Raw genomic sequence first — 26,628 nt, 5'->3', positions numbered from 1 at the left:
CACGCATGAAATGATTTGGGGAAGCTACTGACCAAACAATTTGGAAGACATCACTGAGACAGTGCAAATTCCAGCTGTGTTTTCAAGAGACCAGAATCTAACCCAAAAATATTTTCAGCACTTAATTTCTAGCAAGAGCAGAGAAATTTTGAGGAATAACCCCCCCTTTCAATTGCTTTTCAGGGGTGGGCATATAGTCTCACCACTGGTATGAATGCTCAAGGGAAAGAGCATGAGGAGCTTGATGAAAAAGCTGCACACAGACTTTGACATTGACTACAAAGGAAAAGAGAAAAGGAAGAACTATTGTTCTTGCATATATTCAGCTGAACAACTTAATCCTGTCAGAACAAATATTTTTCCCAAGATGAAAATCAAACAATTTTCTATTTCCACACATTACCTTACACATGGTTAGCTGAACAAAAAGGACAAAAACTTCTAATAAATGCAACATCAGATTTTTTTATTTACAAATATATGGTAATTCAACAACCATTCTCCACTCAGTTTGCAGAGGAAAGAGTGATAGTTACATTTCCAAATGGGAAAACTCTCTCTCTTAAATGGATTCCACAGAATATTATGCCAACACCACTGAGCAAACAGATTATTCTTTGTATTTAGGTTTCAAAAAAGCACATAATTTTAGAAACCAGCATATGGAAAGCAAACACATTTGTGTGCATTTAAATGCAGCTTCATATTAACCTAGAGAATTCACTTTCAGTATATGTCAAAAATAAAGACAGCAATTGCAAATATATATTTATATTAGCTATTTCTCTAACGCTCATTTCAAGAGCTTAGAAACAAAATACCCTCTTCATATACCATTGGAAAGTCAACTAGTTGATTATAAGCCTCAAAAATATTTTGAAGTTATTACTGAAAATATACTTATTCTCTCTTGTGCTCTCAGTACTTGAAGCTGAAAATGTGAAAAGCATTTTTCCCAGCTATCTCCTTACTGCAATTACTTTCTTATAAATAAAAATAGTTATATGAAGAATACAAGGTATTGCTATGAAGACTAGACAAGCAAGAGTTACTCTTAGAAAAAAACACACATACACACAATATATATATTTATAGATCTACATCAGCAGCAATCACCTCTTCTTGTATCTGCAACAGTGGTTTCATATCTTCATTTGCTTCACATGGAGGTTGGTTGTCCACCTGTTAGGGAGAGACAAAAGAAACTGTAAGTAAGTCTAGTTACTGAAGAATTTTTGTGACAACATTTTAAAGTTAAAATAGTAATTTAATAGTCAAAAAACATTTTAAAGTTTCAAATACTTATTGAAAATGGTAACATACTAAGGTATACATTCTGAATTGAGCAATCCAAATTTAATGAACAATACAAATTGGAGTTGAATCCAATAATAGCACTGCAAGTATTTCAGGCCAAGTCATATTCCACAGAACATGCACCTTACCAAATTCTTAAGAAATATTTTTAGTATTAGCACAGAGACAGAGTGATAGTTTTTCTAAATTTACCCTTCAGTAATGAAATTTAAATTTGCTAAATAACTGTAAGAATACAAAGAACTTTTTTTATCCTCTCTGCATATCTTTGTAGGTATCTGCCAATAGAGTGGTGTTTCAGCAGAATGTTCCAAATTTAAAGCACAGAATTAACACAAAAATGTGCAAAAATATCACATAGAATTACATGAAATTGCAAAGTGAATATTAATGACCCTACAGTTTATCAAACCTTTTAGCCAACATGTTCACATTCCAAACTAACAAATAATTAGCCAGGTTGATGTCAAATGCCAACTGCAAAAAATAGTGACCTGCATCACAGGCCAGTGCTGTGCTGCCAATACATTTTCAAAACAATAATTGCATAGTTGGTTTTTCTATTATTCAAATAGCTGATTCCAATTACTAGTCACTAATTTGAATACTTTGTTCTGTACCTACAAATTCTTACAACTCCTGATTTTACTTGTATCTCATACAATTATGTTTTGAGGTGCCCACTGGCCCAAGTAGATGCAGTCTGAAGGGAAGGGAATAGAAACGTTTCCTCACAGATCAGCTCTGCTTCTGAAAGGCACTGCTGTGACTTTATGGGCTGTAACGTCAAAGAGAGACTAAATAGCAATTCATCCATAATAAAATTACTTATCCAACTCATCCAGCAATCTTTCCCCCCAAAAGAAAAGAAAGAAACAAAAATAACATGAGCAAGCTCCAGAGTGAATCTCTCACACATTTGGGTGCTTCAAATAGGAACACAGTCGCTTCAGTGTAGTCTTGTCATCAACAAGGACATTCTCCAAACACTAACTTAGACATGGTATGACCCAGTGCTCTGGATCAGGTTCAGATGGGAATGATTCTCTTTCTCCTTCCACTGATCACAGTGGCATCTTTGCATGTAACATCAGCCTCTGTGAATGCGCTATTACCCTCACGAGGTGTTGCGCTTTCTGGCTTTAGCTCGGGTACCACATAATAATTTCTGTGACTTCTCTTCGTGGAAGTCAAAAAGAGCCTACAAACAGCAACGGCATCAGATGCAGAGCTTCTCTTTTCCTGGGCTAGGTTTCACAGCCAGCAGCTGCCCAGTTTCTGCTCAAACAGTGTAACATGAATATCCTGTTCCCTTCACTGCCTTCCAGTCCACCATGAGAAAAATGTGCCAGGCTCATAAAGAAACACGGACATTTTTCCCAGGAAGTAATTCATAAATTATTTCTCTTCACTGATTTTTATCATTCTATAGAATTCCACATTTGCTACAAAGAAAAATAGCAGCATAAAACTCCTGACAAAATTATCAAAATTAGGAGGTTGTCTACCATCATCTATGACAACAGAAAAAAAGACCTAAATACCACTATACAAAGCCTTAACATCATGCTCCAGTAAATCAGAATTCTGCAAACCATAAGAAGGAAAAAAATTATACTGCACCTTTTAATTAAGATCTGTAAGTAAATCAATTCCTCCTGAACTTGTACCTAAATGAATAACCAATTACAGACCTATAATTCCAATAATAATAGCATCACAAAAAGAAACCAGCATTTGTGCCATCTGCACAAGATAAACTAATTGCTTTCCAGGTATGTGCTAAGACTGAATTAAATACATATTTCAGCTTACTTTTTAAGAAAATGTAGACACTTTTTCAAAGAGACTTCTCTGTTATCAAGACAAGCCTGCTTAGCACCTGACAGCTCCTTGACACCACTTTCTCCGATCTATGAAGGAAGGAAGATGACTACACCATGTTGACTGCTTGAAACAGCATAATAACAAGTTGGTAAAATCAGCTACCAGCAAGTTAGAAGTTAGGAATGACTACCCTACAAAAGACAGAAACTGGCAATCAAACCTTGCTGAACCTATTCACTAAATTAAAGCTAAACATGAAAGCTATCAAGTGGCTCAGCTACTCAAACATTTGAGGTTGTATAGCACAGAGAAGACCTACAGTCATGCATACTGCAGTTGGATTGCCTTACTTTTAAATCTGATATAGCAGTCGTTGCAGAAGAGTTTGTTGTTTCGGATCCTGACTTCAGCTCCAGAGCGGGATCCACCAAGGTCGCATCCACAGGCAACACACTGTATCACACATGAATAATTAGCAACTCCGTACAAAATACTAAGAAACAAAAAAGCTGTTCAAAAGCAGCTCAGATTAAGCTCAACAAAGCTTGAACCATAACCCCACAATCACTAGAAGCAAATGTACAACGATTAGTAGATCAAAATGCAACCAACTCTGAGGAAGTATTTTAAGGCGACAACTGGACAATGAACAGCAGAGATACACCAAATAAGCAAACATAAAGCAGACGGTTTTTAGAGATTAGTTCATTAAATCTAATATGAACTTTGATTTCTCTGAAAATTAAAACTGGTTTGGCACAAAAAAAAAATTTTTCTCTAGATGGCAACAGGAATTTTGGCACAGAACACCTGGGTGTGCTACTTGCAGATTTCCATGTGGCACTACATGCTGCTAGTGTCCTCAGTCTCTTGGCACTTGAAGCAGCAAATACTCAGGCACTCCCAATTTCCTGGGTTTGCATCATCGAAACAAGTTCTGGTTTGGAGAGATGGGGCTGGCTTAATTTTTCTTGCATAAACACATAAGGGGCTTGACTGCTGCCATGTTAACATTAAACTATTTAGCTAAGGTGCCTAAACATGTACTTGCTGTGAATATGGACCACATCTGGAAGGAATGTGATCCAAAACATAATACTCCCGTTTACTGAATTTACAAAGGACAGATAGTTTCCTTGCTTAACCAAGTAATGAATCTTTTGGATGGCAATCTGTTTAACAGCTCATTAATTTTCAGAAATTTGAAAAACAGAAACTTGGCATTTTCTTATGTAGGTTGCAAGCTACAGGTGGATTGTCTCACACAGAATACATGTCCTGCAGAAAAGGGAACGGCGACTGATCACTATAGATTAGTCCTGTCCCTTCTGCTCAGGTAGGCAGGAGCAGGAAGAGTCTGGAGTCAGTCCCTTGTAGTACTCCAGGTGAAGCCCTTGAGCTGGGCACAGAAGACAAGTGTTCTGGACTAGACACACAAACCTCTTTCTAGAATTCAAGGAAGAAGCAGGATCCAACAGTACCTCTAAGTCATAGTCTAATTCCACATCTAGTCTGAGGGCAGGGGAACAGGACTGCTTTGCTATCTTTTTGCAGGCATTTATACCTTCAGCTCTGCAAATGCCCCAAGCTGATGGGAAATCATGTAAGTAGGTCTAGGTCTCAGTGCTGGGCATGAGCTAGTACACTTAGTTTGTGCTTAGGGTTGAGTAGCACTAAAGATACCTTCTGGTTTTGTTCTAGGTTTTATCCTGCCACATTGAACTCTTCCAACATGCCTTTACTTGGAAAACACCACATGAACACTGTCTGCTAAGGTTAGCTTAGAAAGGATGGGTCATCTTATATGATTCAATTGCCAGGGTCCAGGCTGAGATTTTTTAATTTTTTTTAGAGGAGCTGCTTCTCTGAGAGAAGTGGTTCAGCATTTTCTGATATTTTACGTCCTATTCGAAGAAGGAAATCTTTGATCTCACAGCCAATGTCTCATCTTACTCATCAAAGTCCTACTTGTTAGCTCTGGCATTTAAGAAACACTTCTAGAGTCGAGTGACAAATGCCTGCAAATGGGACTGCCTCATGGAAATATGCATGCACCACGCTGTCAAGAGTAGAAGGCAAAGCAGGTGATTAGTAAGAACCCCTGTGAGCATAACACTGAGTAGCCATGCGTTCTCCTGATTAGTTCCTGTTCCTTCATGATGTGACTCCCAGCTCTCACCTTAAAGCAATGTAAATGATAACAAAGACCAAGAGATTCAATGATCATGGCTGCTCCTTTGCCCAGAATGTTATTACAGTATGAACAGATTTTCTTCCCACTGACTGACCTAAATATAGAATGAAAAACCTTAAAACGAGCTTGAAAATGTTTAAAAGACAAAGAAGAGTTATCAAATAGTTTTTGAGATTAAAAACAAAAAACACATGGGTAAAAACTGGACTATTAGGCTGCTTGGGAAAAGTAAACTGAAAATTAATATTATTTAGAGTAGATCTGAAAGCCATGGATAGCTGAAGTGTTATAATTTAGATCAAATTTACATAAGAACAAGTTAACAAATTCTGTCACATTCTTGGCACATATTTCATTGTATAAAATACCTTCTACAAATAAAAAATGTACTGTTAAGTTTGGAGGGTAAGAAGACAAGTTTTGTGCTCCTGCCTTCTTAGTTGTGGGGAACTATCCAGAAGGCTAAGTTTTAGCAATCACCCCTTCCAAGTCCCACCATCTGTACCTTGTTAAATAAAAGAAGGCCAGTCCTGGACATAAAATATTATGTTAATTCTTTGAACATAAGCCATATGGAGGTCATAGATCTACCAGGGTGTTAGCAAATGGAAGTGAGAACAAGATAAGCAAATATGGTTAAGAAGGTAATTTTCTTACATCATAAAAAATATAAAAGACTAGCTTAAAAAAAATGGGGCCAATTTATCACTTAGTGCCCTGAGAGTGTAAGAGCTAGTGAAATAGTATTCACTGTTGTTATATATAACACATATAATTGTGTGTGGGATGATTCTCTGGAGTACTATCCCTAGGTATTTTTAAAATTTTTCAAGTACATAAAACAGCAGAGTTATCTACCCTACCACAGTTGAATTCCATTTTTGTTTCAAAATATGTTGCAATTCTTGCTTTCTCCTCTTAGATTAAAATCAACATCCTACTCTGTAATTCTCCAGGGTCATGGGTTATGAGCATTCCTCAGTGCTCCTCAAGATGATATTGACCACATGCCAGGAAGTGAGGAGGAGAGACCAAGATGAGGGTCATAAAGCGTGGGTTTAAGGAATCTTTTGTTAAAACAAACCAAGGAAAATAAATGTCAGAAATGCCATCTGGAACAGGCTTTTGCTAATCATTTTGGTAAGCAACACACAGCTCAGAGACTGCAGATTGATTATTCAAGTTCTTTTGTTTTTTTAACCAATGTCAAGCAGTGATGACAAACCTGGGGAATTTTCTGAGTGACAGGAATAGGGAGGTAATACCAGCCTTTACTTCCACTTGTCCCCTCCAGCTAGAAAACTCCAGGTACTTGTAAATCAATGTGATGGGCAGAATACTGCTGTAAGCCCAGCGTATACACAAAGTCCGCTTTTTACTGCTGTCCAATATTTTTACCTTGCTGGAAAAAGGGCATCCACTCACCTGCTGCGTGTCTGGGACCCTGACTGGGAAGCAGAGAGAGGAGACTGAGCCCGGGGAGCTGTCTGGGACGTGGAGGGGGCTCTGGCAGAGGTGGCCACAGGAGGTGCTTTGCTGGAGGAAGGAGTGCACATGTAGGCTCGGTTGGAAGTGGACACCGGGCGACTAAAATCTTGACTAGAAGACAGAGATGAAGAGGATGCAGACTGGTTCAGCCATGAGTGGTGCCTCCATGACCTTATTCCTGAAGAATCAAGATTGTCCAGAGACTCCCCTCTGTAACAGAGATATAAACACCTCAAATGTGAATGGCAGTACAGATGAGCAACAGAGCTGTATGATGATTTTTTTTTTAAGAGAAAGCCACTATCCTCAGATTTTTTGTATTTTCTGGCACGAATATGTTTGATCACTATGAGCAATATTCTTCATATACTGATTTAAAATATACGAGTAGCAAATTATCCTTTGTGTCCAGCTGTAGTTCTCATGGGAAAAAAGAGGTGAGGCAAAAGAGGTGGCACTTAACAACTACTTAATAAAAGCAAAACACTTCACTGCAGCCTTATCAGGGTGAATGCTATCAAAATCCACAGTATAGCAGCAGACCTCAGATACCAGCTTTGTTTATGTTTTCTCCAAGGGATACCAGATCAAAAATAACAATCCACCCAGACTGGATAGCATCATCCACATACAAGGTGTTGGCCCAATAACCAAACACTCTCCTGACTGATAACTCGGCTGTATCCTAAGTGACAAATCCAACATTCATACATTAAATAAAGCAAAATTAAACTACCCAAACTTTATTACATGTTTCTGTGTTGAAAAAGGTATACTTCTTAGCCACAAAAATTCATTTCCAAAACAGGTTGCCATGCTGAAATTTTTAAACACATCTGTCAATGACAAGGCACACTATTGATTTCCATTGCTGCTATACCAACCAAGGAATAAGAAGCTCAGTTATTTACAGGTCACATCCACATTCCTTACTTGCAAAAAAACCCATTCAAACCCAGCTGTAATACAGCTACTTTTTTCTATCTGTGCTGCTATGCAGTCTACCTTATGGCATTTCACAGACCCAATTTGTTTCTATGCTCTGTAATACAAGCTAAAGTTCAGAATAACCAAAGAAAAATATCTGACAAGAGACAAGAGTTAATTTTTAATGTGATTCCTACCTCCTCATACTACTGCTGTACAGACTAACGGGCTCCTTATGTATACTGGCACTGCGCTGCCTAATCCAGCTGCTGTCCGTGTGTAGAGATGTTTTCTTTCTCATTTCCTGAAGGATTTGCTGTCTCTCCAACTCTGCTGCAGACAGGTTTTGCTCCTTCTGAGACTTCTTCTGTGACTCACCCATGTTCCAGGACCTCTCCGAATACTTGCTCTGGGTACCTGTGCAGACGACATGTGCAAATATCAGCTAGACACCTCGAGGCACAAAAGTCATCCTGTCAGCACTCTGGCTATTATTTCAGAAGTTATTGTTCATCACTCCTTTCACAGCTTATTCCAGTTCCCTTTTACAGCTGGATAAAATCTGTCAATATAACATTACTAAAATTTTTTTTGTATTTCCATTAATGTAGCCTCTTACATAATGCTTAATTTAAATACATTTTCCTTCACTTCCTAAGTGTACATGCATAGATATTTGTGTGTACACATGCCTCTTTTTAAAAGGGTATCACCTCTTTTAGTGCCATAATTTGGACTCTTCCTCCAATACAAACTGAACTATGTGTAAAATACATAGTTAAATAATGGGATACATTCTTTCTCTTTAGGAGTTCATACTCTTTTCTTCTGTAAGTTGTCTCTGTTTACAAAAATTTATTTTTTTCTTCAAGGCACTAAACACACTACTTTATATAAAGAGGAGAGGAAAATCTTGCAATTATTTGGATTATGCATTTACTACTGAGCCAAAATGAAATTTGTGGTATAGATGGTTGTCGAAAATTTGAAAGAGGAAACAAATAAGCAATCTTTCTCCAATAGGTGTTAACATACTCGAAGGCAACAATTTTTTCCTAGATCCAGTAAAAATAGTAAAAAATAATTAAGAAAATTATTCAGTAATAAGTCATTCAATTGAAATGTCAATCCTTTTAAATGCTGCTCCGACTATAGATTTGCTCTTGGATTTATTGGTACAGATTATTATTATAAAATACTGTGGAAGTTTACTTTCTCTTTAGTTTCAATGACAGCACTTTAATATATGAAAGCAACATTTTTAATCTGCAGTATATCCCCTAATACATCTACTTTTCTTTCATTACTTGTGATTACCTTTTTTAACTGCTTTTTAGACACAAAAGTAGCTTGCAGGCATTTTTGACTGTGACATATTTATAAAATTGGTTTGTTTGCTTTGCACATAATTCCTCTAATATAACCAAAGTCATATAACTGAATTGGAGCCCAGGACACAAGCCACTGTGACATATCAAGAGCTAACTTCTTGATTTGTTATTACTACACTAACTGAAATTAGGAAGACAAAAAGTTGTATTAAACACATTCATCATCCTGGTATGAGCAGCTTTTTGTTTGTTGACCGAGTAAATGTATCAAAACTACACATATCTTCAATAATAAACTCCATGATTGATTTTATCTCATGTAAAAATCAGTCATGACAATTTAGGCATCTAAGAACCATTTCTAATCACTGTCTTCAAGAGGGTAGTTAATCATATTTGTCCTCAGCTTTTATGTTGACTGTATGATTTCCCTCTCGCTGTTGAAAGTTCATTAAATTGAGGTATAGTATGAATTTACAATGCAGCTAATAAAAACACTCAAAAATTAATTTTCTTAGGATGACTATATGTACACATCTTATTTTTTTTCTCTTATTTTACTCTCCTCCCTCCCTATCTGCCCCAAAAAATTAAATATAAAGGGAATTACATGTTACTTACCATTTCTGATTCTGTTGAATTCATTCAGTTCTGTAGTTGACTTCGACTTACTCCTAAGGATATAAAAACATTCATTTCTCTGTCTTAATTACAAGACCTCATTACAGACAAAGCTCTTATCATTGCAGATTATAGAATCAGTCCACATTTTTTTCACCATCCCTCCCATCAACAACTTATGCTCTACTTAAAACAAGAGGATGAAATTGAAGACCAAGAGGATAGTAAGGGGGAAAAAAATCTCAGTATTTAGATGTCAATTAAAAGTTTAAATTTTGTACTCAAAGTTATCAGTGCTTCAGTATAAGGAACTGATCACTGTACTTGTTTCAACAAAAACGTGTAAAAAACCAAGTCCTTTCCTGTGGAAGCTTTGTGGAGACCACAGTAAGACAAAGAAGTGAGAACTTTAAGAGCAGATTTATAATTGAATTGTTTTCATGAGAAAGTTAAATCATACTTTAGCACTGTTCAGCAAAACACCCTTCATGCAGATTCTTTTTGGAAAAATGTATTGTTCACTGATTATACATAGCAGCATAACTTTTTAATGAGTTTTAGCCAAGAAATGGCATTCAACAGATATCATATACAGGAAGACAAATGGCAAAAACTGGTTTTCTGACAGTATAGAGCAGGAGCTTCAGCAACATCTCTGTGCTGTATTATTAGTTTCAAGTAGCACAGTAAATTTTTTTAGTTTAAAATAACCCACAGAAAAGGATTTAAAAAGAAATCCTTTGCTTAGTTCTAACTCAAAGCTGCTACATTAACGTGTTTACACGTTTACAGGTGTACAGCATTGGCTGTTTTGAAGGAGTCTTGTCCTTTATCTGGAGACAAATTAAATACAAACTACATCACATCTTGCTTCCTAAAGTTCTTACTGTCTGTCCTATGGTGTGGACCTATTTTATATTCTATTTAAGAAGATGCAGCAGTTCCACAGCTGCCTGTAGTGAAGAATAAAGCAGTGTCCTCCTCACACATATCCAAGATGTAACAGCGCATGCTCCTTCTGAAGTTAGATCTAGATCTTCCATTAGTAACAGATCTATTAATTGTACCTTACAATTTTTGGAGTTTCTCTTTATACAAGAGAGGTCTGCACACTTCAACTATGAGAAGTGATCAAATACACAGCAGAAGTCATTCAGAACTACTGTGAGATGTGATGCAAAACAAAGCCTTGATTTATAAAGCAAGAAATTGTAACTTAAAAATAACTTGTGTAAATTACAAGAGCAATATGCATTATCTCCCTGATAAATATGCTGCTGCTTCTTACTTCCCTTCTTGTTTACTCTCTCAAATTGCACAATCCTAATTGGGATGACTGCACCTTAGTTTGCAGAGCGCACTATGACACAACCACAAGATACCTGAAATTATTTCCCAGCCAGGTATGTTTAGTACCACCCACATATTTACCTCCTCACAGTTTTGTTTCTCCCTGTAGAATCTCACTGACTAACTGTTGCTTACAACACAGTGTATAATTTGACCAAAGTTTGGCCACTTGTTTTTTCCATATGAAAATATGTCGTAAAAACTGCTAAAGACAGCAGCAATCCAACATATACATTTAGCTGCATGGCTAAAGGTTTATCAGAATTTTAAGAGTTTTCTAACAAAGAAATGGTGATGCTACAGTTGGTGTTGAGATTCAATATCGGACATACCTGTCACCAAATGACTGAGCAGGTTGCTCCTCAATGGTTTTAGAAACTTCATAACGCTCATAATGCCTATTGGGAAAAAAAAAAGAAACATTATGTTCATATACAGAAAAAGGCATACATAGACATAAACAATTTCTAAGGGAAATATTCAAAATAAATCCTTAAGGGAAAAAAAAAGTTTAAATTGAATCCTCCGAACAGTTAAAGTTCTAAGGAGTCTTATTTTTACAGTCAGAAATACAACTGATAAAAGGCAGAAAAAGAAAAGCTGTCAGAAAAGCTGCCCAAAATTACATTTTTGTGAAGTAACAAGGAATCCAAACATGAGCATGCCAGAATAGTTATTGCAAAAGATGTTTCAACTATGTATTGATTCAATTTCTTATTACCTGTCAATGACAGGATGGCCAACTCGTTCCTCTATTGTTTTAGATACTTCATAGCGTTCGTAATGTCTAGAACCAAAACAAAGATAAAACACATATTAAAAAAAGTTCAGAAATTGAGCAAACAGTAAGAACCCCTAGAGAAATCTGCAAAAGTTCAAATGTGTTAAAAGAATCCCAAAGACTAAGGTGCTGCAAAAATTACAAGCATCAGTAAACAACAGTGATTATCTCATTCATTTCAAAGCGAGCAGTTCTCTAAAAATTATATTTTTATTCTAGAAGAGTGTACAGATGCAGTTTATAAACTTACAACACTCTCCAGCTACCTGTCCCCTCCCTCGGTGCATTTTGCAGCAACTATCACGCCTTTGTAGGTGTTCATATAACATTTCAGATTTCAAATCTTATCTTTGGATATCATCTTATAACAAATACTTAACACTAGATATTTTAAAGGTCAGTTTCACTGAACTTGCTCCTTTACTATTAAGCAAAACCACCTGTGTGGAGGGAGCAGAAAATACAGAAGAAAGTCTCCCTGCATCCTCAGAACAAGCTCCTTGGAAAACCGTAGCTTAGAGACAAGAAATGGCTTGTGAAATGACAAATACAAAAGGAATTTAGCTTCCCCCCCTTGGAAGACCCTCTTATCTATCTTCAATATTAGTGGTTCCTTTTCTTTTAGTATCCACAGGCCAGCTTTGAATGTAAAATCCCTCAGGGATTGGTTAGAATGTAGAATTCCCTTGGTAATTGGTGCAAATTGTAAAACCCTCAAAAGATATAAAAACCCTTGTAAAAGAACAGCCGTTGGTATATGCTAGATAGGATTCCTTCAGAGAATAAACTATGGATTTGTGCCTCTCTGCATATGCTGGTCTCTTTTCCCCGCTGGTCTGAGAGCTCACCACGAGCCGAAATTCTATCTGGGCAAGGCTCGGGAACGTGCTCCGTCACTGAGGGCTGCAGAAGCAGTCTCAGGGATCCAAAAAACCCAGCCAGTGACACACCTGTGTTTAGCAAAACACATCCCTTGGCAGTAACCTCAGAAGCAATGAAATCCCCATGGACTAAAGAATGTACTGGGGAATCATATATGCAGATATTACAGCAGCTTAATAAATTACTACACAAAGTTCAATTATCTTGCAAGTGGGACAAGCTAAAATTGTGACATTGCCCTGGATCTGCTGCCAGGAAGAACCTGTTCAGCCATTGTAGCATTGTGTCTCTGCTTTGCTCAGCAGACGTATCAAGCAGCAGTCATTTATATTAAACTAAAGTAACTCTGGGTCTTACAACCTCCTCTGCAAACATATGCACTTTTAAAAATCATACTACTTTCTCCTAAGACTTAGTTTGATACCATGTGTTCTCTTCAGTCATCTCTTATTACTTACATGATAAAATGAGAAAAAATTCAAGAGAAATCACAAGTCACAAGTCATACACAAGGCAGTAAGGTAAATGCAGACAAAATAAGGAAAAATTACTGGTTTAATCAGTTTCAGACAGATTAACCTCCTGTAACAGTAGCCTGGAAACTTCTGGCCAAGAACACAAACCTGAACTAATAGGTGGGGATTTGTTTGTTTATTTTAAATCAAGCTGCTGAAAAAGGAAATGAGAGAGAAAAGTATATCTGCAGTGGATATTTCTAACAGGCTATAATATCTAAGCTATTAATGGTTCACTCATATACCATGATATCCCTCATGGACAAATTAACCCATTAGTTTAATTGCAATTAAGCTTTATTGTTTCACTGTTGAATTAAAATGAGAGAGAAATCTGGAAAAATCAGTCACACATTTTTTGGAAAAGTGTTAACTTTGTATTTCTTCTGGAAGCCCTGTGTGTTGAGTCCCATGCTCTCAATTTGCAGGCTTGTGCATAATTCTTACAAAATTTTCTCATTAAGTCCTCCAGATTGTCTTTCATTTCGCTGCAATTACTGTATTTACACATCCCATTAAAAAAAAAAAAGCTGAAGTACGGTAATACAGCACTTGATTCTTGAGGGAGGACTTTGTGTTATGCCTGATCCTCCTGTCTCTGGAAAGAAAGACTATCGTACGGCATTCTGCACCTACTGATCGCAGCAGGAATCTTACATGAACATCTCTATGTGTTCACGACAGACACAGCCCTGTCAGAAATGGATCAGAGTTTGCAGAAGGAAGAGAAAGTACATCCTTGCACAAGGGCCCACCTTTGGTACTGCGGCACCTCCACGGACACCTCCCTGTGCCTTTCCGCCTGCCGCCTCTGCTCCTCCATCTCCGCCTGCCGCCTCTGCTCCTCCATCTCCGCCTGCCGCCTCTGCTCCTCAGCCTGCTGCTGCTCCCTCTCTTTACGTTCTCTCTCCAGCTCCAGCTCTTGCAGTTCCCGCTCTTGCTGTTCTTGCTCAAAACGCCTGGTTGCTTCTTCCTGGATCCTCCGTTCCTCCCGAAGCCTTCTCCTTCCTTCTTCCTCCTGCAGCAAACTCCCTGCCAGCTCATTTTCTCCATCTCGTTCTGGCTCCTCAGGAGCATTTGCTTCAGGGCTTGCTCTCCAGCTGGACACAGGTGGAGCCTGAGAAGTGACGGATGTTGTATTTAGGGTTAGAACGGTCTGCTCCTGCAGCAAAGGAAAAAAAAAGTTTTAGGGAAGGGACCTGCATTTTAAATAGATTGCTCACTCAGAAAAGGTAATTTATTCTATAAGGTAAGAATGTATAAAAATCATCCCCATCATTTCCAGTGCAAGACACAGGAGACGGTTTGGTTTCGCATTCTCCTAACTCAAGAGCTTCAATCCACACATCAGCCGTAGCAAGCGCCACAGGCAACATGGCCACAACTATGTGAAACATTCTGCTTTCCAAAGTATCACTTACTTGTCAAGCCATCCCTTCCCCACTTAAATGCCCACGGAAAACAAACCCTTCCATGATACTCAGCATTTCTCCCTACTGTTTTGACTTAGAAACCTGAGCCCTGCTTAAGAGCGTATACACAAAGATACACACTACAATCTATATCAGACCAATGAATTTCACACGAATCCTCATGTGGAAGAATCTCCCACTCTCTTCCATTCTCCTACCATTTCGAAGTCAAGCCTCAAACCTATCACTCTATGACTCTTCTCTCAAAAATGAGAAAAGGCTTTTCAGTGGTCAAAAGATGTTTTATTTGCAGGGAAAAAATAACGCTTATGGGTCCATCGAAACCTCTAATGACAAAAAATATGTAATGGTTTACATTCTTGTACAACAAAGTCCTCTAACAGCTCAAAAAGCTTTCTTATTGAAGTTCTAAGTCTTAAATTATGGTCTACTTATTCAGGACTGTGTAAACACAACTGATCTAGCTTAGATGCCTGAAGCAACATTCACTTAGCAGTAAAGATAAGATACCTCAGACAGTTCCCATACTCGGGAAAATCTTCTTCATCGTCCCATAAACAACAGCCACAGAAGTCAGCATCTACAGAAGCTACATACATTCAGTATTTTAAAATATGTAACTGGAAATCTAAAGTTGATTTGGTATGTAAACTTATAAGATTAACTGTCTGCCAGTAACAAGCCAGACACTTACGAACATAATTCCTGATAAAGTATTGAAGGAGAATTCCAACAAGTGGCATCAGGTGGTAAATAAACAGCAAAAGTGACCATTTATGACCACAATATTTAATACCTGATGTGACTTTTTCCAGCATACTTTTCGTGTTAGTTACCTAACCAGCTCATAAGGAAGAGACAAATACAACATATCTCAATACATCCCACCTACAATTTCCATCCCATTTTTGCAATCTCTTTCTACCAAGTCAATTTATACAATTTATTTTCCAGAATGAGATGAAAAATGACATAAAAAAACCTAATTATTTGCCTGCTTGCATGCATCTAGTATAAGGGGAAAAAAGCCCTCAGGAAACTAGTTAGCAAAGCTTTATTCACAGCCTACCTCATCAAAATACTTGGAGCTCTCTTTTTCTGCTTCTTGTTTAGCTCGTAGCCATTCTTCCCTCAGTTTCTCTTGTTCTCGTTGGTATTTCTCCTGTTAGGTTGGATTGAAGTTAAACATGCAAATAAGAAACATGGTATTTTTAATTTTTTATTAAAATTTACCCTGGAATTTAATGTATTTTTGAACAGACCAAACAGACCAGATAAAAAACATCCCTGAGCTCCAGTAGAACATTAGGTCTGCCACAAATGAAATCCTGGCTCAAATACAATCCAGAGGAGATCTGTAATTGATTTTTGAGACTTCAGGCTTATTTTACATGCTAAATCTCACAAAAGCCAACCATATAGTCCTTGCCCTCCAGTTTAGTTACCGTTTGAACAAAAAAAACCCAGCTATCGAAGGTATTTCTGGAAAAACATGAATGACTGTATTTAACTTGGTGTTAGGCACATTAATATGGTAAATATAAAGAGATCACTAAGTGAAATAGTGAGCAAGAACTCTCATTCTTTTGAAATGTTACCTTAAACAAAACCCAATTTAGACCAAAATCCAAATCTGGACTTTGAATTTATTTTTTACTAGACTCATTATGAAATCAATATACTGTCTTAAAGCATTACTCAAAGCACATGGTAAATGCTTTGGTGTTTTTTTCAGTCACCACTTTTATCTTGGGAAAAGCAAAATATATAAGGATGTCAAAAGTATTCCTTCTTAGATAATGGAAATAAGCAAAGACAGACTTTGCTTCTTTTTTTTGTTATTTGAAAATTCATTACTAGGATCATGAGGAAGAGAAAGATCATTATTACTCTGGTGAAATTTATCACTTCAGGACTAAAAAAAGGAGAAACAAAGAAAAGTGATGGCAGCTCTCAAGAAAGGGTGAGCCAATGTTTACATTCTTTAAAACAACCTCTTCAGGTATCAAATGGAACATCCAAATCATAACAGAATCCACAGGTAAGTTTAGGAAGGTACAGCTGCTGCCCTGCAGAGTTTGCAAGCTACAATGAACAAAAGATTAAACATTCAAAAAGCAGAGAGATTCTATGCTTGTACTTCGACATCACAGTTTTCTGCTGAATACACCCAAAGAGGGCTTGTGCTGAATAAATGATACTCACTAATGTGTCTCCTAGCCATTAGACTTCAGACAACAAATTTTAATTTAATTTGCAGAGATGTGTCTTGCTGAACATGGTTGAATGTGCTTACACTTCATTGAATTGAGCTCTTTGCAGAATTTTTGTGCTATCCTAAGACCACAAACAATGCCTCTTCCCTATACAACACCCCCCTCCAGCTCTAGCTACTGGTTATCAAAATGGTTTTGCATTAGCAGGTTCAGCTTTCTGACTCAGAGGTCCTGGGAACCAGCTTGATACCAACTGCCTAGCTGATTGCTAAATGACAGGATTCTACCAGGCACCTAACCGTGGTACTGGCTGCCTCCTCTTCATATATGGAAACAAGGCAGTATCACTAACTGAATGTAAAACTCAGGCTAGAGGCAATTTCCTTAAGGGGAGAAACTACAATTCATATTCAAAAGTGAAGACCTCTTAATTCTTCACTTATCCTTTAAATTCTGTTGTCATTAAGAACATATCAGCCTCTGAAGATTGAGCACTTCTGGCTGTAGTGAATACACATTCACGTTTGATTTTATGAAGCTCACAAGAACATTGTCCTTTTTTTTCTGAATAACTCCTACTGTGTGCAACTGTGCAGGCCAGAAAATGCACCTGAGAGTCTCCCCAGGCCATCAGGAAGAAGAATTGCAGAAGTCATGTGCTACTTTTATTTCCTTGTTGCTACACACAGGGGATTGACAGCCCATCATTATGGAGCTTAATTATACCTGCAACAAACGGTCCTGCTCTTTTTGCCATTTTTCCTGTCGTTTTCTCTCTTCCTCTTGATCCCAAACCCGACGACTAGGAGCACTGATGGATGGGACTGGGAGCTAATATAGCACAGAAATGAAATCACATTATCGTCTTTCCATGTAATCAACGCTCTACATTTTAAAACATATTTTTTAGAGTGAGAAATAGAAGCCATTACCAACACTAGAGCTTTATAGTGACAAAGACATAAATTAGCCTTTGGTCCAAACAGACAGAAAGCAGCCATGCCTTGAGAAAACAACTCTTAGCCAGTACTCTCAGATTTGATCAAAACTGTAAAGCAGTATAAAAAGCAATAAAAAGTAGAGAGCTTCTTGAAAAGACTAGGATTATACAACCAACTAGTAGTTCACAAATAGTACTTACATCAGGCATTGCAGGCTCTGGGCCTCCTGGGAGATTTGGAAGGCAAAAAAAGACAAATAATTAGACTCGTACATAAGTACTGCAAGACTTGTGGTAAGTCTGAGCTTCGGACTAGTTTTTTCTTCCTTAGTAAGACATGCTTGCATTTGCCCTGCTGAACTTTCTCGAGGGCAGAATTTATTAGGTGCTTTCAACTAATGTGCTCAATTGTTTCAAAGCTTTGCATGCTTACAAGTGCCATCAGCAATTTCTTGAATTAGCAGTACATCTCCCACTGTAGCAACACAAAGGTTCTTTACTATACCTCTCCTATTATTATTATTGTGAAATAACAATAACACTCAACTGTATGGCATGACCAATACCCAGAACACTGCACAAGGTTAGAGAAGCTATTCATCTACTGCACTTGGCATGAATTAAGAGCAACTGACATCCACTGGCAACTTCTCTACCACAAAACCACGTATTTCTGCTCTCCAACTTTCTTTTTTTCCTACTTCCAAAAGCACACTTGAATTCAGTGAACTTGTCACCATTCACCACAAACCTGCTTTTTGAGGCTATCACACTAGGCCTTTATCTTAATCATCCTGTGACATTAGAGAGAGATGTGTATTATGCTAATTTATTAAAAGCTGAGAAAATAGGGAGAAACACAAATTTAAGTGTAATCATTTCTTAAGCACTGTTGCTATTTTTGTTTGTTGACAGCGTACTTGTTACTTAGCTGTCCAAATTTCAGTTTAAAAAAAAAAAAACATAAAAGAAAAAATTTTCAACATTATTCTGAAGTATAATCACATGAAGTAGAAAAAAAGATCAAATTTAGGATACAAAATACTCTAATGAGTCACAGGTTAGCATCTGTTCTATATATACACAATTTTGTCTTCACTGTCAGATCACAACAGCCACAGAGAAAATCAGGCAATCAGCTTCATCTATTGCAATTGTGCCCAGGAGATATTAAAGGGAAGTATACAGAGCACCTATTTTTGCTCCCCTCTTCTCACCCCTGTAAGCTTATGCTGAACTCCGCAGGAATCTTCATGTTCAACAAGCTGTACTGAACGTGCACTCTAGAAATATAACCTTGTCCTCCCTCTCAAGCACAAGTGAAATACCTCAAATATTGTTATAAAAATAATTAAAAGAAAAACCAAATTTCTTCCAGCCATAAAATGAAAATCAAACAATAACAGAACCCCAACACCAACAAACAACAAAATACCACCATACTGCAGATACAGCAGAAGTATTTAAAAGCAAACAGAACCACAAACACAGATAAATGCTGTGGCACTTCACATATCGCTTCTGGCAAAAGCCAGAAATCATCACCACTAAAAGCAAAATCCTGGCCCTACTCAAATCATTGGCAAAACTCAGTTGAGCTTCCAATGGGCCAGAATTTCACTCTTTCAGGCTACAGCAAAACAGCAAGGCATACATAGCCCACAGACAGCATAAGACATACAACATTAGTGGAAGTATGTGAGCTGTGACATGCAAAACGCTGAAAAGCAACCTACAAAACCAAAATTGTTTATTGCCATTTTAAAAAATGCTAGCATAATAAATTCAAAATTTATATTGGTCTTCTTGGGATCTTGTGACAACATCACATAGTGGAAAGCCAGCAGATGTCTTTTTACACGAATTTACACAAAAGCACAGAGCTGCAACTCAAACTTGAATCCAGAGTTAAATACTTCATCAACAGCTCTGAGATCTTCTCTTAACCCCTGCTGGAATATTCACCGTTATTCTTGGTTTGTAGGTAGTAGCAAACCTGAACAGAGAGTGCCACCCTTTTTACTTCTACCCAGTGGAAAAAAAAAAGTATGAACGACACAGAAGAGATTTAAACAGCTATAGATATAAGAGAACACGCAAAGACCCATTACCACAAAGGTAGACCCATGAATTGTAAGAATAACCTGATGACCCTGAGGAAAGAAGGGAAATTAATTATGTTGCTTCATTGTAACTGCAGAAACAACACTGAAGAGGTAGAGCACCCAGCACCAGACTTGTTAGGGAGATTGTGCAGTAGGAACAATTTCATGGAAGTACATGAAATGTTAGCTCTTTGATTTACCTTGTTCAAAAAATTGTGACCGTCTTTTTAAGTTTTTCAAAGAAATAGGTTCAGATGCTATTTGAAAAATACAAAAATACAAACAAGTCAATTAGGTGCCTTTTTTTTAATTGACTGTAACCACTGGACAAAAAACTTCTGTTAGACCTCCCATACACTGCAACATCACTTCAGAAAAACAAAAAGGCCCTGAAACATAAAGGAAAACCTTAGGAGGTTACATCATATACTAATTTGGATTTAATTTTATCAGTAACAACAGCCTATAAAAACAATAACTATAAAAACAGCAGAAGTGTCAAACTTGGGCTCAGATTCTCCCTGTCCAATTTAAGCATCCTTGACTGGGATGCCAAATTGGAATGAGGAGCCTAATGACCACTTAAGGCCACCAGAAAACATCATCAGAGGGCAAGCAATATCTTGGGGAAATTTTTCTATGAATTGCCATTTGTATTCAAGTTAAAACGAAATACAAAGTTCCTACTAAGGATTATTATTCCATTAGAAGTATACATACCTGGGTTCGCTCACTGCTGTCAAATAAGGCTATAACTGCTCATAGCATCATATGCAATTATTATTCATATCAGAATCATCAATATTGTTCTCCAGGAATAAAAGTAAAATAATAATTGTGAAAATTGCCACTAACCCCAAAACCTTATAACTGGAAAGAGGCAGGCAAAAATAGTAAAAAAGAGCACTCTACACTCTTCCTGGGCCATGAAATAAGTCAATACTCTACTAACTCAGTCTCCATACAATGCATAGCAATTACAATACGTGCCTTCTTCTTTCACTCCACCACACACTACATTTCCAGCCACTAATGCAGAGAAAGGGGCTTTGTTGCAGCTTTGTTGTCAGTTCTCAAACTGCATAGCAAACTCTGGAAGCAAACTACATCCAGTTTGGATGCAACAAGATCTCTGTGATATCTGTCTGGCTTTCAGTTCATTAAGGTCTCACTTCACCTACTGTATAACGCTTCCAGTCATCCCAGGTTTAGTGCTTGTTGCAAACCACACAATTAGCAGATAAAAAGCAACAGTGGCTTACCTCTTTGTTCATTAGAGCCAAGATCTCCTTGCATTCCATTTATCAATTTGGTTTCTGTATCCTGAAATAAATAAACAAAGAAATAAATAAATTAATAAATGCCTTAGGCTCATTAGATCTGTGGAAGTTTACCCAACTATGCATCTTTCCTAACAGGAACTGTATGTCATGAAACACTTCATAACATTTTATGCAAAGATACAAAACAATCTAAAACTTCCTCAGTGTAATTTATAATAATGGTACCATGTGCATTTGAAGGAATCAATAACCACCTGTGAACTGCTGCAGAAATGAAAAACATTAGCTTGCAAGAAAATGCCAGAAGATAAGATCTTCCTATTTCAGCTCCTTGGCAGGCAGGCTTTTATTTACAAATAATTTGAAAGCACAAACACGTCTGTTCTTTGGGGCTGCAACTTCCATTTAGACTAATAATTCAGGGACAAAGTCTTCTCTGAACAATAAATAATATATATAGTTTTCAGTCAAAAGATAGTCTGCACATGTTTTAATATTTATCATTCATCAGTGTTCTCTCAAAAATAGACAGTAGAAAGTCCTTAAAACGTCTTATTTACCTTAATACATACATAGATACATCTCCATATTTCAGATGCAGGGTCCTATACTTGTATAGGTACTTGTTAAGGAACAAGTTCTTTTCACCATCCTCCCACTATCAAGACATTACATTTTTTCTTCCTCCCCCCAACTACCATGAACCTTCAAAAACATACTCACAGAACTTTGAAGGCTGCTGGAGAAATCTCTTTTTGTGGATATGGTGGAAGCATTTGAAACTTTTCCTCCTGAAGTTGCATCAATCCATTTATTTTCAGATGTACCTATAATGTTGGTAGCCATACTGGTGAGATTGAGGATTTTATGCCTTACATGTGGCAGGGAAGGCAGGTCTTTGCCCCAATCTTTTTGGTATGTGGAGGATCAAGAAATTAATATAGACAGCAACGTCAAAGAACAGAACAATAGCTAGTGAAAACATCAAAATAACACAAAAAACACACAGAAGAGGAGGACACACAAATCAGGTGGAATTTGTGAAGACAGGAAAAAGGGCATTTATAGCAGACCGCCTTCCCCAAAAATGTAAGTGTTAGTTATAAGCCAGGTAAAAGTTTGCCAGATGTTTTGCTGATATGTGCTATAGCAGCTGAACATTAGAGGAGTTAGCATTCATTGGAAACTATTCATTAGTGTTAGTAAGGATTGAAAAAATTCTTCCAACTTTACTCACTCAGGGTACAATGAGACTCATACACTATCCAGGGAAGGGTCATTTTCATGTCCATGCTCATCAGGAAGCACAGAGAGGGGGAAGAAAAGGCAGTCTAAACTAAACTAGCAAACTGATGAGGCAAAGACAAATGATGCTCTGCTCATATACTCCATCATTTCTCCCCTCCCTGCTGGAAATTTTATTCAATTAATTTTTTGCCACTAATCTCACTCTTCAGTTGTATTAGGTCTTATAAAGTGATTTGTTTCTTGTCTCTTCCTAACCATACTGTTTTTACCCCAGTTTGCTGGTAACGTATTAACCTAGCTTCCCACTGAAAGAATGTTTTGTATTTATACTATGAAGGCAGTCACTGGTCACACTTAAAACTCTGCAAAATTTCTTCTAGAACTTTGGAAGGGTTTCCTGATTAAACCATGGCAAGTCAAGATATGCTACAAGGCTGTCAAGCCAGGATGGAAACTCTCCCTACCTAGAATGTGTAGTACCATTCTGGAGAGATTACAGCACCACAATATTTGGGTCAATGGCCAGAATCATAACACACAAGTGCTACGTCACCCACAAGATCATATCTCACTTCAAATGCTCCCTGAAGAAAGGAACACAAGATCCTCCTTCCCTGAAGAAAGAGAGCTGGTGATTGAGAGGGCCTTTAAAAATTATTATCCTCTAGAGATCAGACCCTATTCATTCTTGTGGTATGGCAGGAAAGAAAACGTTAGATTCCTCTTTGTGCTGGTTGCACACTTTTTTACCTGTCCATCCTCTAAGAAACAGGGCAGAGCACAAGAGTGATGTCAGTAGTTCAATGTTTTGCAGATTTGCTTGTCAAGACATTTCTAATGCACAAGCAGTTAAAAAAGCCAAGTTGTGTTAAAATGCAACAGACACACTGGCAAACTACTTAGCTTAGATACGTATTACTGCTGTAAGGGTAATAAGGACTCTCAGCTGTCAGGTACAGCAGAGACAAAGCTTATTTGCCTTACAGAGCATACAGTATCTGCCCGACGAAACAACTCACCATTCTTTCCATATCGTCTGACATCCATGACCAGGTTTCCAGTTTCTAGTGCTCTGCTGATGGCCTCTTCCCACTGACTATAGTCCATATGTGAAACCTTTGTGCCGTTGACAGCAATGATCTCATCATCTACCTGCAGCTGACAAAGTGCTGCAGGGCTGCCTGCAGAAAACAGAAGAAAATTGTTATGTCTCCATTCATATTTTTTCTTTTTATCACAGTTTTGATTGGAAGAGAGTGGATTGGGAAAACATTCAAAGAAACCCTGAATAGTGGATATTTAGAAAGTCTTAGAAAAATTCACTACACTGTAACAGAAGCTCAGTAAACTCAGTATCAAAGTAGCTTTTAAATTTAGAACTTATGGGAACAATAAAGAAATCAGTCTTCCAGACTTGTAGTTCTTCAGATTCTGGCTAGCCCATTTAATAAACAACCTCTGTGTTCAGTCTTCCCTTCACTAATTTACCTTTATAATCTGTGATAGTGAGAGAGAGGCAGCACCACAATGTCTATAGCCAATGATTAGCTGAAATTCAGCCAATGTTTGGGTAATCCTCTTATTTGTCAAAAAAATACTGGCCTGTACTTTGTTAATTTAAGCCAGTAGAAGCTGGCTTTTTCATATTGTCATTTACATTTTCTGAGCTCTGTTGACAAGAGCATGCTGCTTTATTACTTTGCTAGAATAATTTGCTAGCTCTGAATTGACTGGTAATTGTACTCAAGATATTGCTGGGGACTGTCTCACTAGACTTCTCTGGATTCTGCTTATTTTATCTATGAAGAGCAAACTTAATGGCAGGTTGGACTTTGAATCTACTGATATTCTGCAAGACAGACTGCACTTTATTCTTTTTTTCATCTGCTACACATTGGCAAGCAATCTCACTAGACTAAGGACAGAGAACATAGAGGACCAGTTCATAAACATTTTCCCTATTTAACTCAGAAAATGGATGAGCTGAGAAACTCAAACTCTCCAAGCAAGATTTTATGGATTACATATGAATGGTTCTTACATTAAGAATTATTCCCTTAGCAGAAAAGAAAATAGAAATGCCAAGTAAAAATATAGTTAAGAGTTGCGCAATAAACCCTCTGTTAATAAAACAAGTTTGAATTACACAGTGGAAGTATTTTCCAAAGTAAGTAGTGAAATCCACACATCTTTCTTAAAATATACCAAGAACAATGCCCTATTACATTATTAGAAACAAATGTGGACAAGTATGACAGAAAAATTTAGACACCATATGCTTCATCCTGAGTGTCTTTCGATTCATTAGGAAAATGCTGCTGTAAGTCTGGCACTAAGGATTCAGATGGCTTCACACACGAGAAAGTTAAGAAATTAAGAAATGCTATGCTTCCTAGTACTGCACCAAATAATGATTCATCATAGGTCACTAAAAATCCACACTAGCTACTCTTCTAGAAGAACATGGCTCCATATTATATCTTTCTGCATCATACTTAAAATATGGACTAAAAATTAAATTTGCAGTTATCAGTATCAATTGCTTTTAACCAGTATTGTAGAAGAAAAGGTAGAGTTTTCATCTGGAGGAAGAAACATGGACAATAGTTTAACTGGAACCAACATGCATCTCTAGGAGTCAGGAAGATGTTAAAGAATCACGGATTTTCAAGTCTGTTAATGGAAGGTACTATTAAGAATACGATTGAAGATACTAATACTGAAGTGACTAATTTCAACAACATCATGTAACATTTGGAATCATGTCTGATATTTAGAACCATATAGTTTAACCATATCTGGACTAAGCCTTATGCTCATGGTACGAGGAAAGCTCTAGCACAGTCATCACAACTCATAATTTCTGTCTTGTGACAGAAAGCCCCCAATAACCAAAAAACAGTTGTGTTCATTTTATTAAAATAATTTGTCAGGGATGAGACTGGGCTCAGAGCTGAGAACAGTGTATCTCGACTCAGTTTTAGGAAAGGAAGGGAGTGGAAGATTGCACAGTTCTTCCTATACTGTTACTAGAAAGGCATATCCAGACCACACTCCAACCATACAGGTTGAAAGAATAGCAGCAGCCTCTATATCTGGACCTAAATAGCCAGAATAACTTACACTGCTCAATTTTTGGCCTGTAACTTTGCCAGCAGCTCTCCCTCCACAGTCTCTGGAGAAAAGGCTTCTCAAGAGTGCCAGCCAGGGTGCCTGTAGTGGGCTTCTGCTCTGTTCACCTCCAGAGAAGCTCAGAGAGACTGGCCAGAAACTCAGGGGCCAAAAGTTGTATTCTACCAGTTGTCTTTCTCTGTCCAGCTCCTCCAAGACTATAGCAATTAACAATAATTTCTTTATATTCTTACAGAGGATTTAATTTCCATTACATAAAATATGTACTGCTTTTATGTTTTTCATAGGTTTCCCTGAAGGTAAAAGGCTTTTCTTTCTTACTAGTCCCCAGTAAAAACAAAAATCACCAAACACTAATTTTCCACATGTTCTAAGTTATCTCTAACCTATCCCCATCTGTTGTTGTTACAGTAGATAAACACTATCTTAATGATAGGAAAAAAAAAAAATAAAACTTGAAGAATGTGAGTCAAATTTACTTTGTCATATATGACTGCAAGTGTTTGATCAGACACGCACTCCTATATCAACACAATCTCAAAAAATTATTGCAAAGGGAAAGTGAAAGGGAAAGGACTGAAACAATAAAGATTATATAGCACTGAGAAGTTGGCAGAACAATGTCTAGATTAATGACTTTAAGGCTTTCTATTTACATAATTTTTAGTGTAAAGGTTGAAAACTCCTGTAAAAAATGAGAACTATCATTTTTTACATATAGTAAATAGGTCTCACTGAAATATATGTTACTTGACTTTTTGAGAACACTTACAAGAAGTTAGTTTTGCCTACCAAGTAGTTTTCTTGGAGTTTCTTAAAGGAATAGCATATGTAGAATACAGAGTCATCTATAAATAGCAAAAATTATACATGCTGGGTATCATCTCAAGAAAATCATACAGCTAGTTAAGAAGGCAACACAATCAGAGAAAGTATCCCTGGGTGGTTTTTCTGGGCTCAAGAAAGAGAAAAAGGTGACTAGAATGGCTGGTTTGGATTTGCCAAGCCTAAATCACACTTGAGCAACCTGGTTATCTT

General features: G+C 37.3%; 1 protein-coding gene across 17 annotated transcripts in view; it reads right to left on the bottom strand.

The window, feature by feature from the left end:
• Nucleotides 1–445: 445 nt before the first annotated feature.
• Nucleotides 446–26,628, bottom strand: part of LMO7 (LIM domain 7) — a 130,256-nt gene continuing 104,073 nt past the window's right edge. For 13 of the 17 annotated variants that reach the window (XM_088159755.1, XM_088159760.1, XM_088159756.1 and 10 more), the window contains 16 exons: nucleotides 23,478–23,639; nucleotides 21,934–22,037; nucleotides 21,190–21,250; nucleotides 19,934–19,975; nucleotides 18,024–18,049; nucleotides 17,609–17,713; nucleotides 15,736–15,828; nucleotides 13,989–14,395; nucleotides 11,777–11,842; nucleotides 11,388–11,453; nucleotides 9,706–9,758; nucleotides 7,951–8,170; nucleotides 6,764–7,036; nucleotides 5,324–5,432; nucleotides 3,495–3,597; nucleotides 446–1,182 (listed from right to left, as the gene is read on the bottom strand). In XM_088159755.1, coding sequence (XP_088015881.1) covers nucleotides 1,160–1,182; nucleotides 3,495–3,597; nucleotides 5,324–5,432; nucleotides 6,764–7,036; nucleotides 7,951–8,170; nucleotides 9,706–9,758; nucleotides 11,388–11,453; nucleotides 11,777–11,842; nucleotides 13,989–14,395; nucleotides 15,736–15,828; nucleotides 17,609–17,713; nucleotides 18,024–18,049; nucleotides 19,934–19,975; nucleotides 21,190–21,250; nucleotides 21,934–22,037; nucleotides 23,478–23,639 — 1,913 coding nt within the window. In that variant the 3' untranslated portion in view covers nucleotides 446–1,159. Of the gene's footprint in view, nucleotides 1,183–3,494; nucleotides 3,598–5,323; nucleotides 5,433–6,763; nucleotides 7,037–7,950; nucleotides 8,171–9,705; nucleotides 9,759–11,387; nucleotides 11,454–11,776; nucleotides 11,843–13,988; nucleotides 14,396–15,735; nucleotides 15,829–17,608; nucleotides 17,714–18,023; nucleotides 18,050–19,933; nucleotides 19,976–20,127; nucleotides 20,185–21,189; nucleotides 21,251–21,933; nucleotides 22,038–23,477; nucleotides 23,640–26,628 lie in introns of all 17 variants that reach the window. The other 4 variants (XM_088159772.1, XM_088159759.1, XM_088159757.1 and 1 more) reach the window with 4 other exon arrangements.

This window comes from Sturnus vulgaris, chromosome 2 (genome assembly GCF_052056855.1).
Source record: "Sturnus vulgaris isolate bStuVul1 chromosome 2, bStuVul1.hap1, whole genome shotgun sequence".
Classification (NCBI taxonomy): Eukaryota; Metazoa; Chordata; class Aves; order Passeriformes; family Sturnidae; genus Sturnus; species Sturnus vulgaris.
This window is presented reverse-complemented; position numbering and strand designations above follow the sequence as displayed.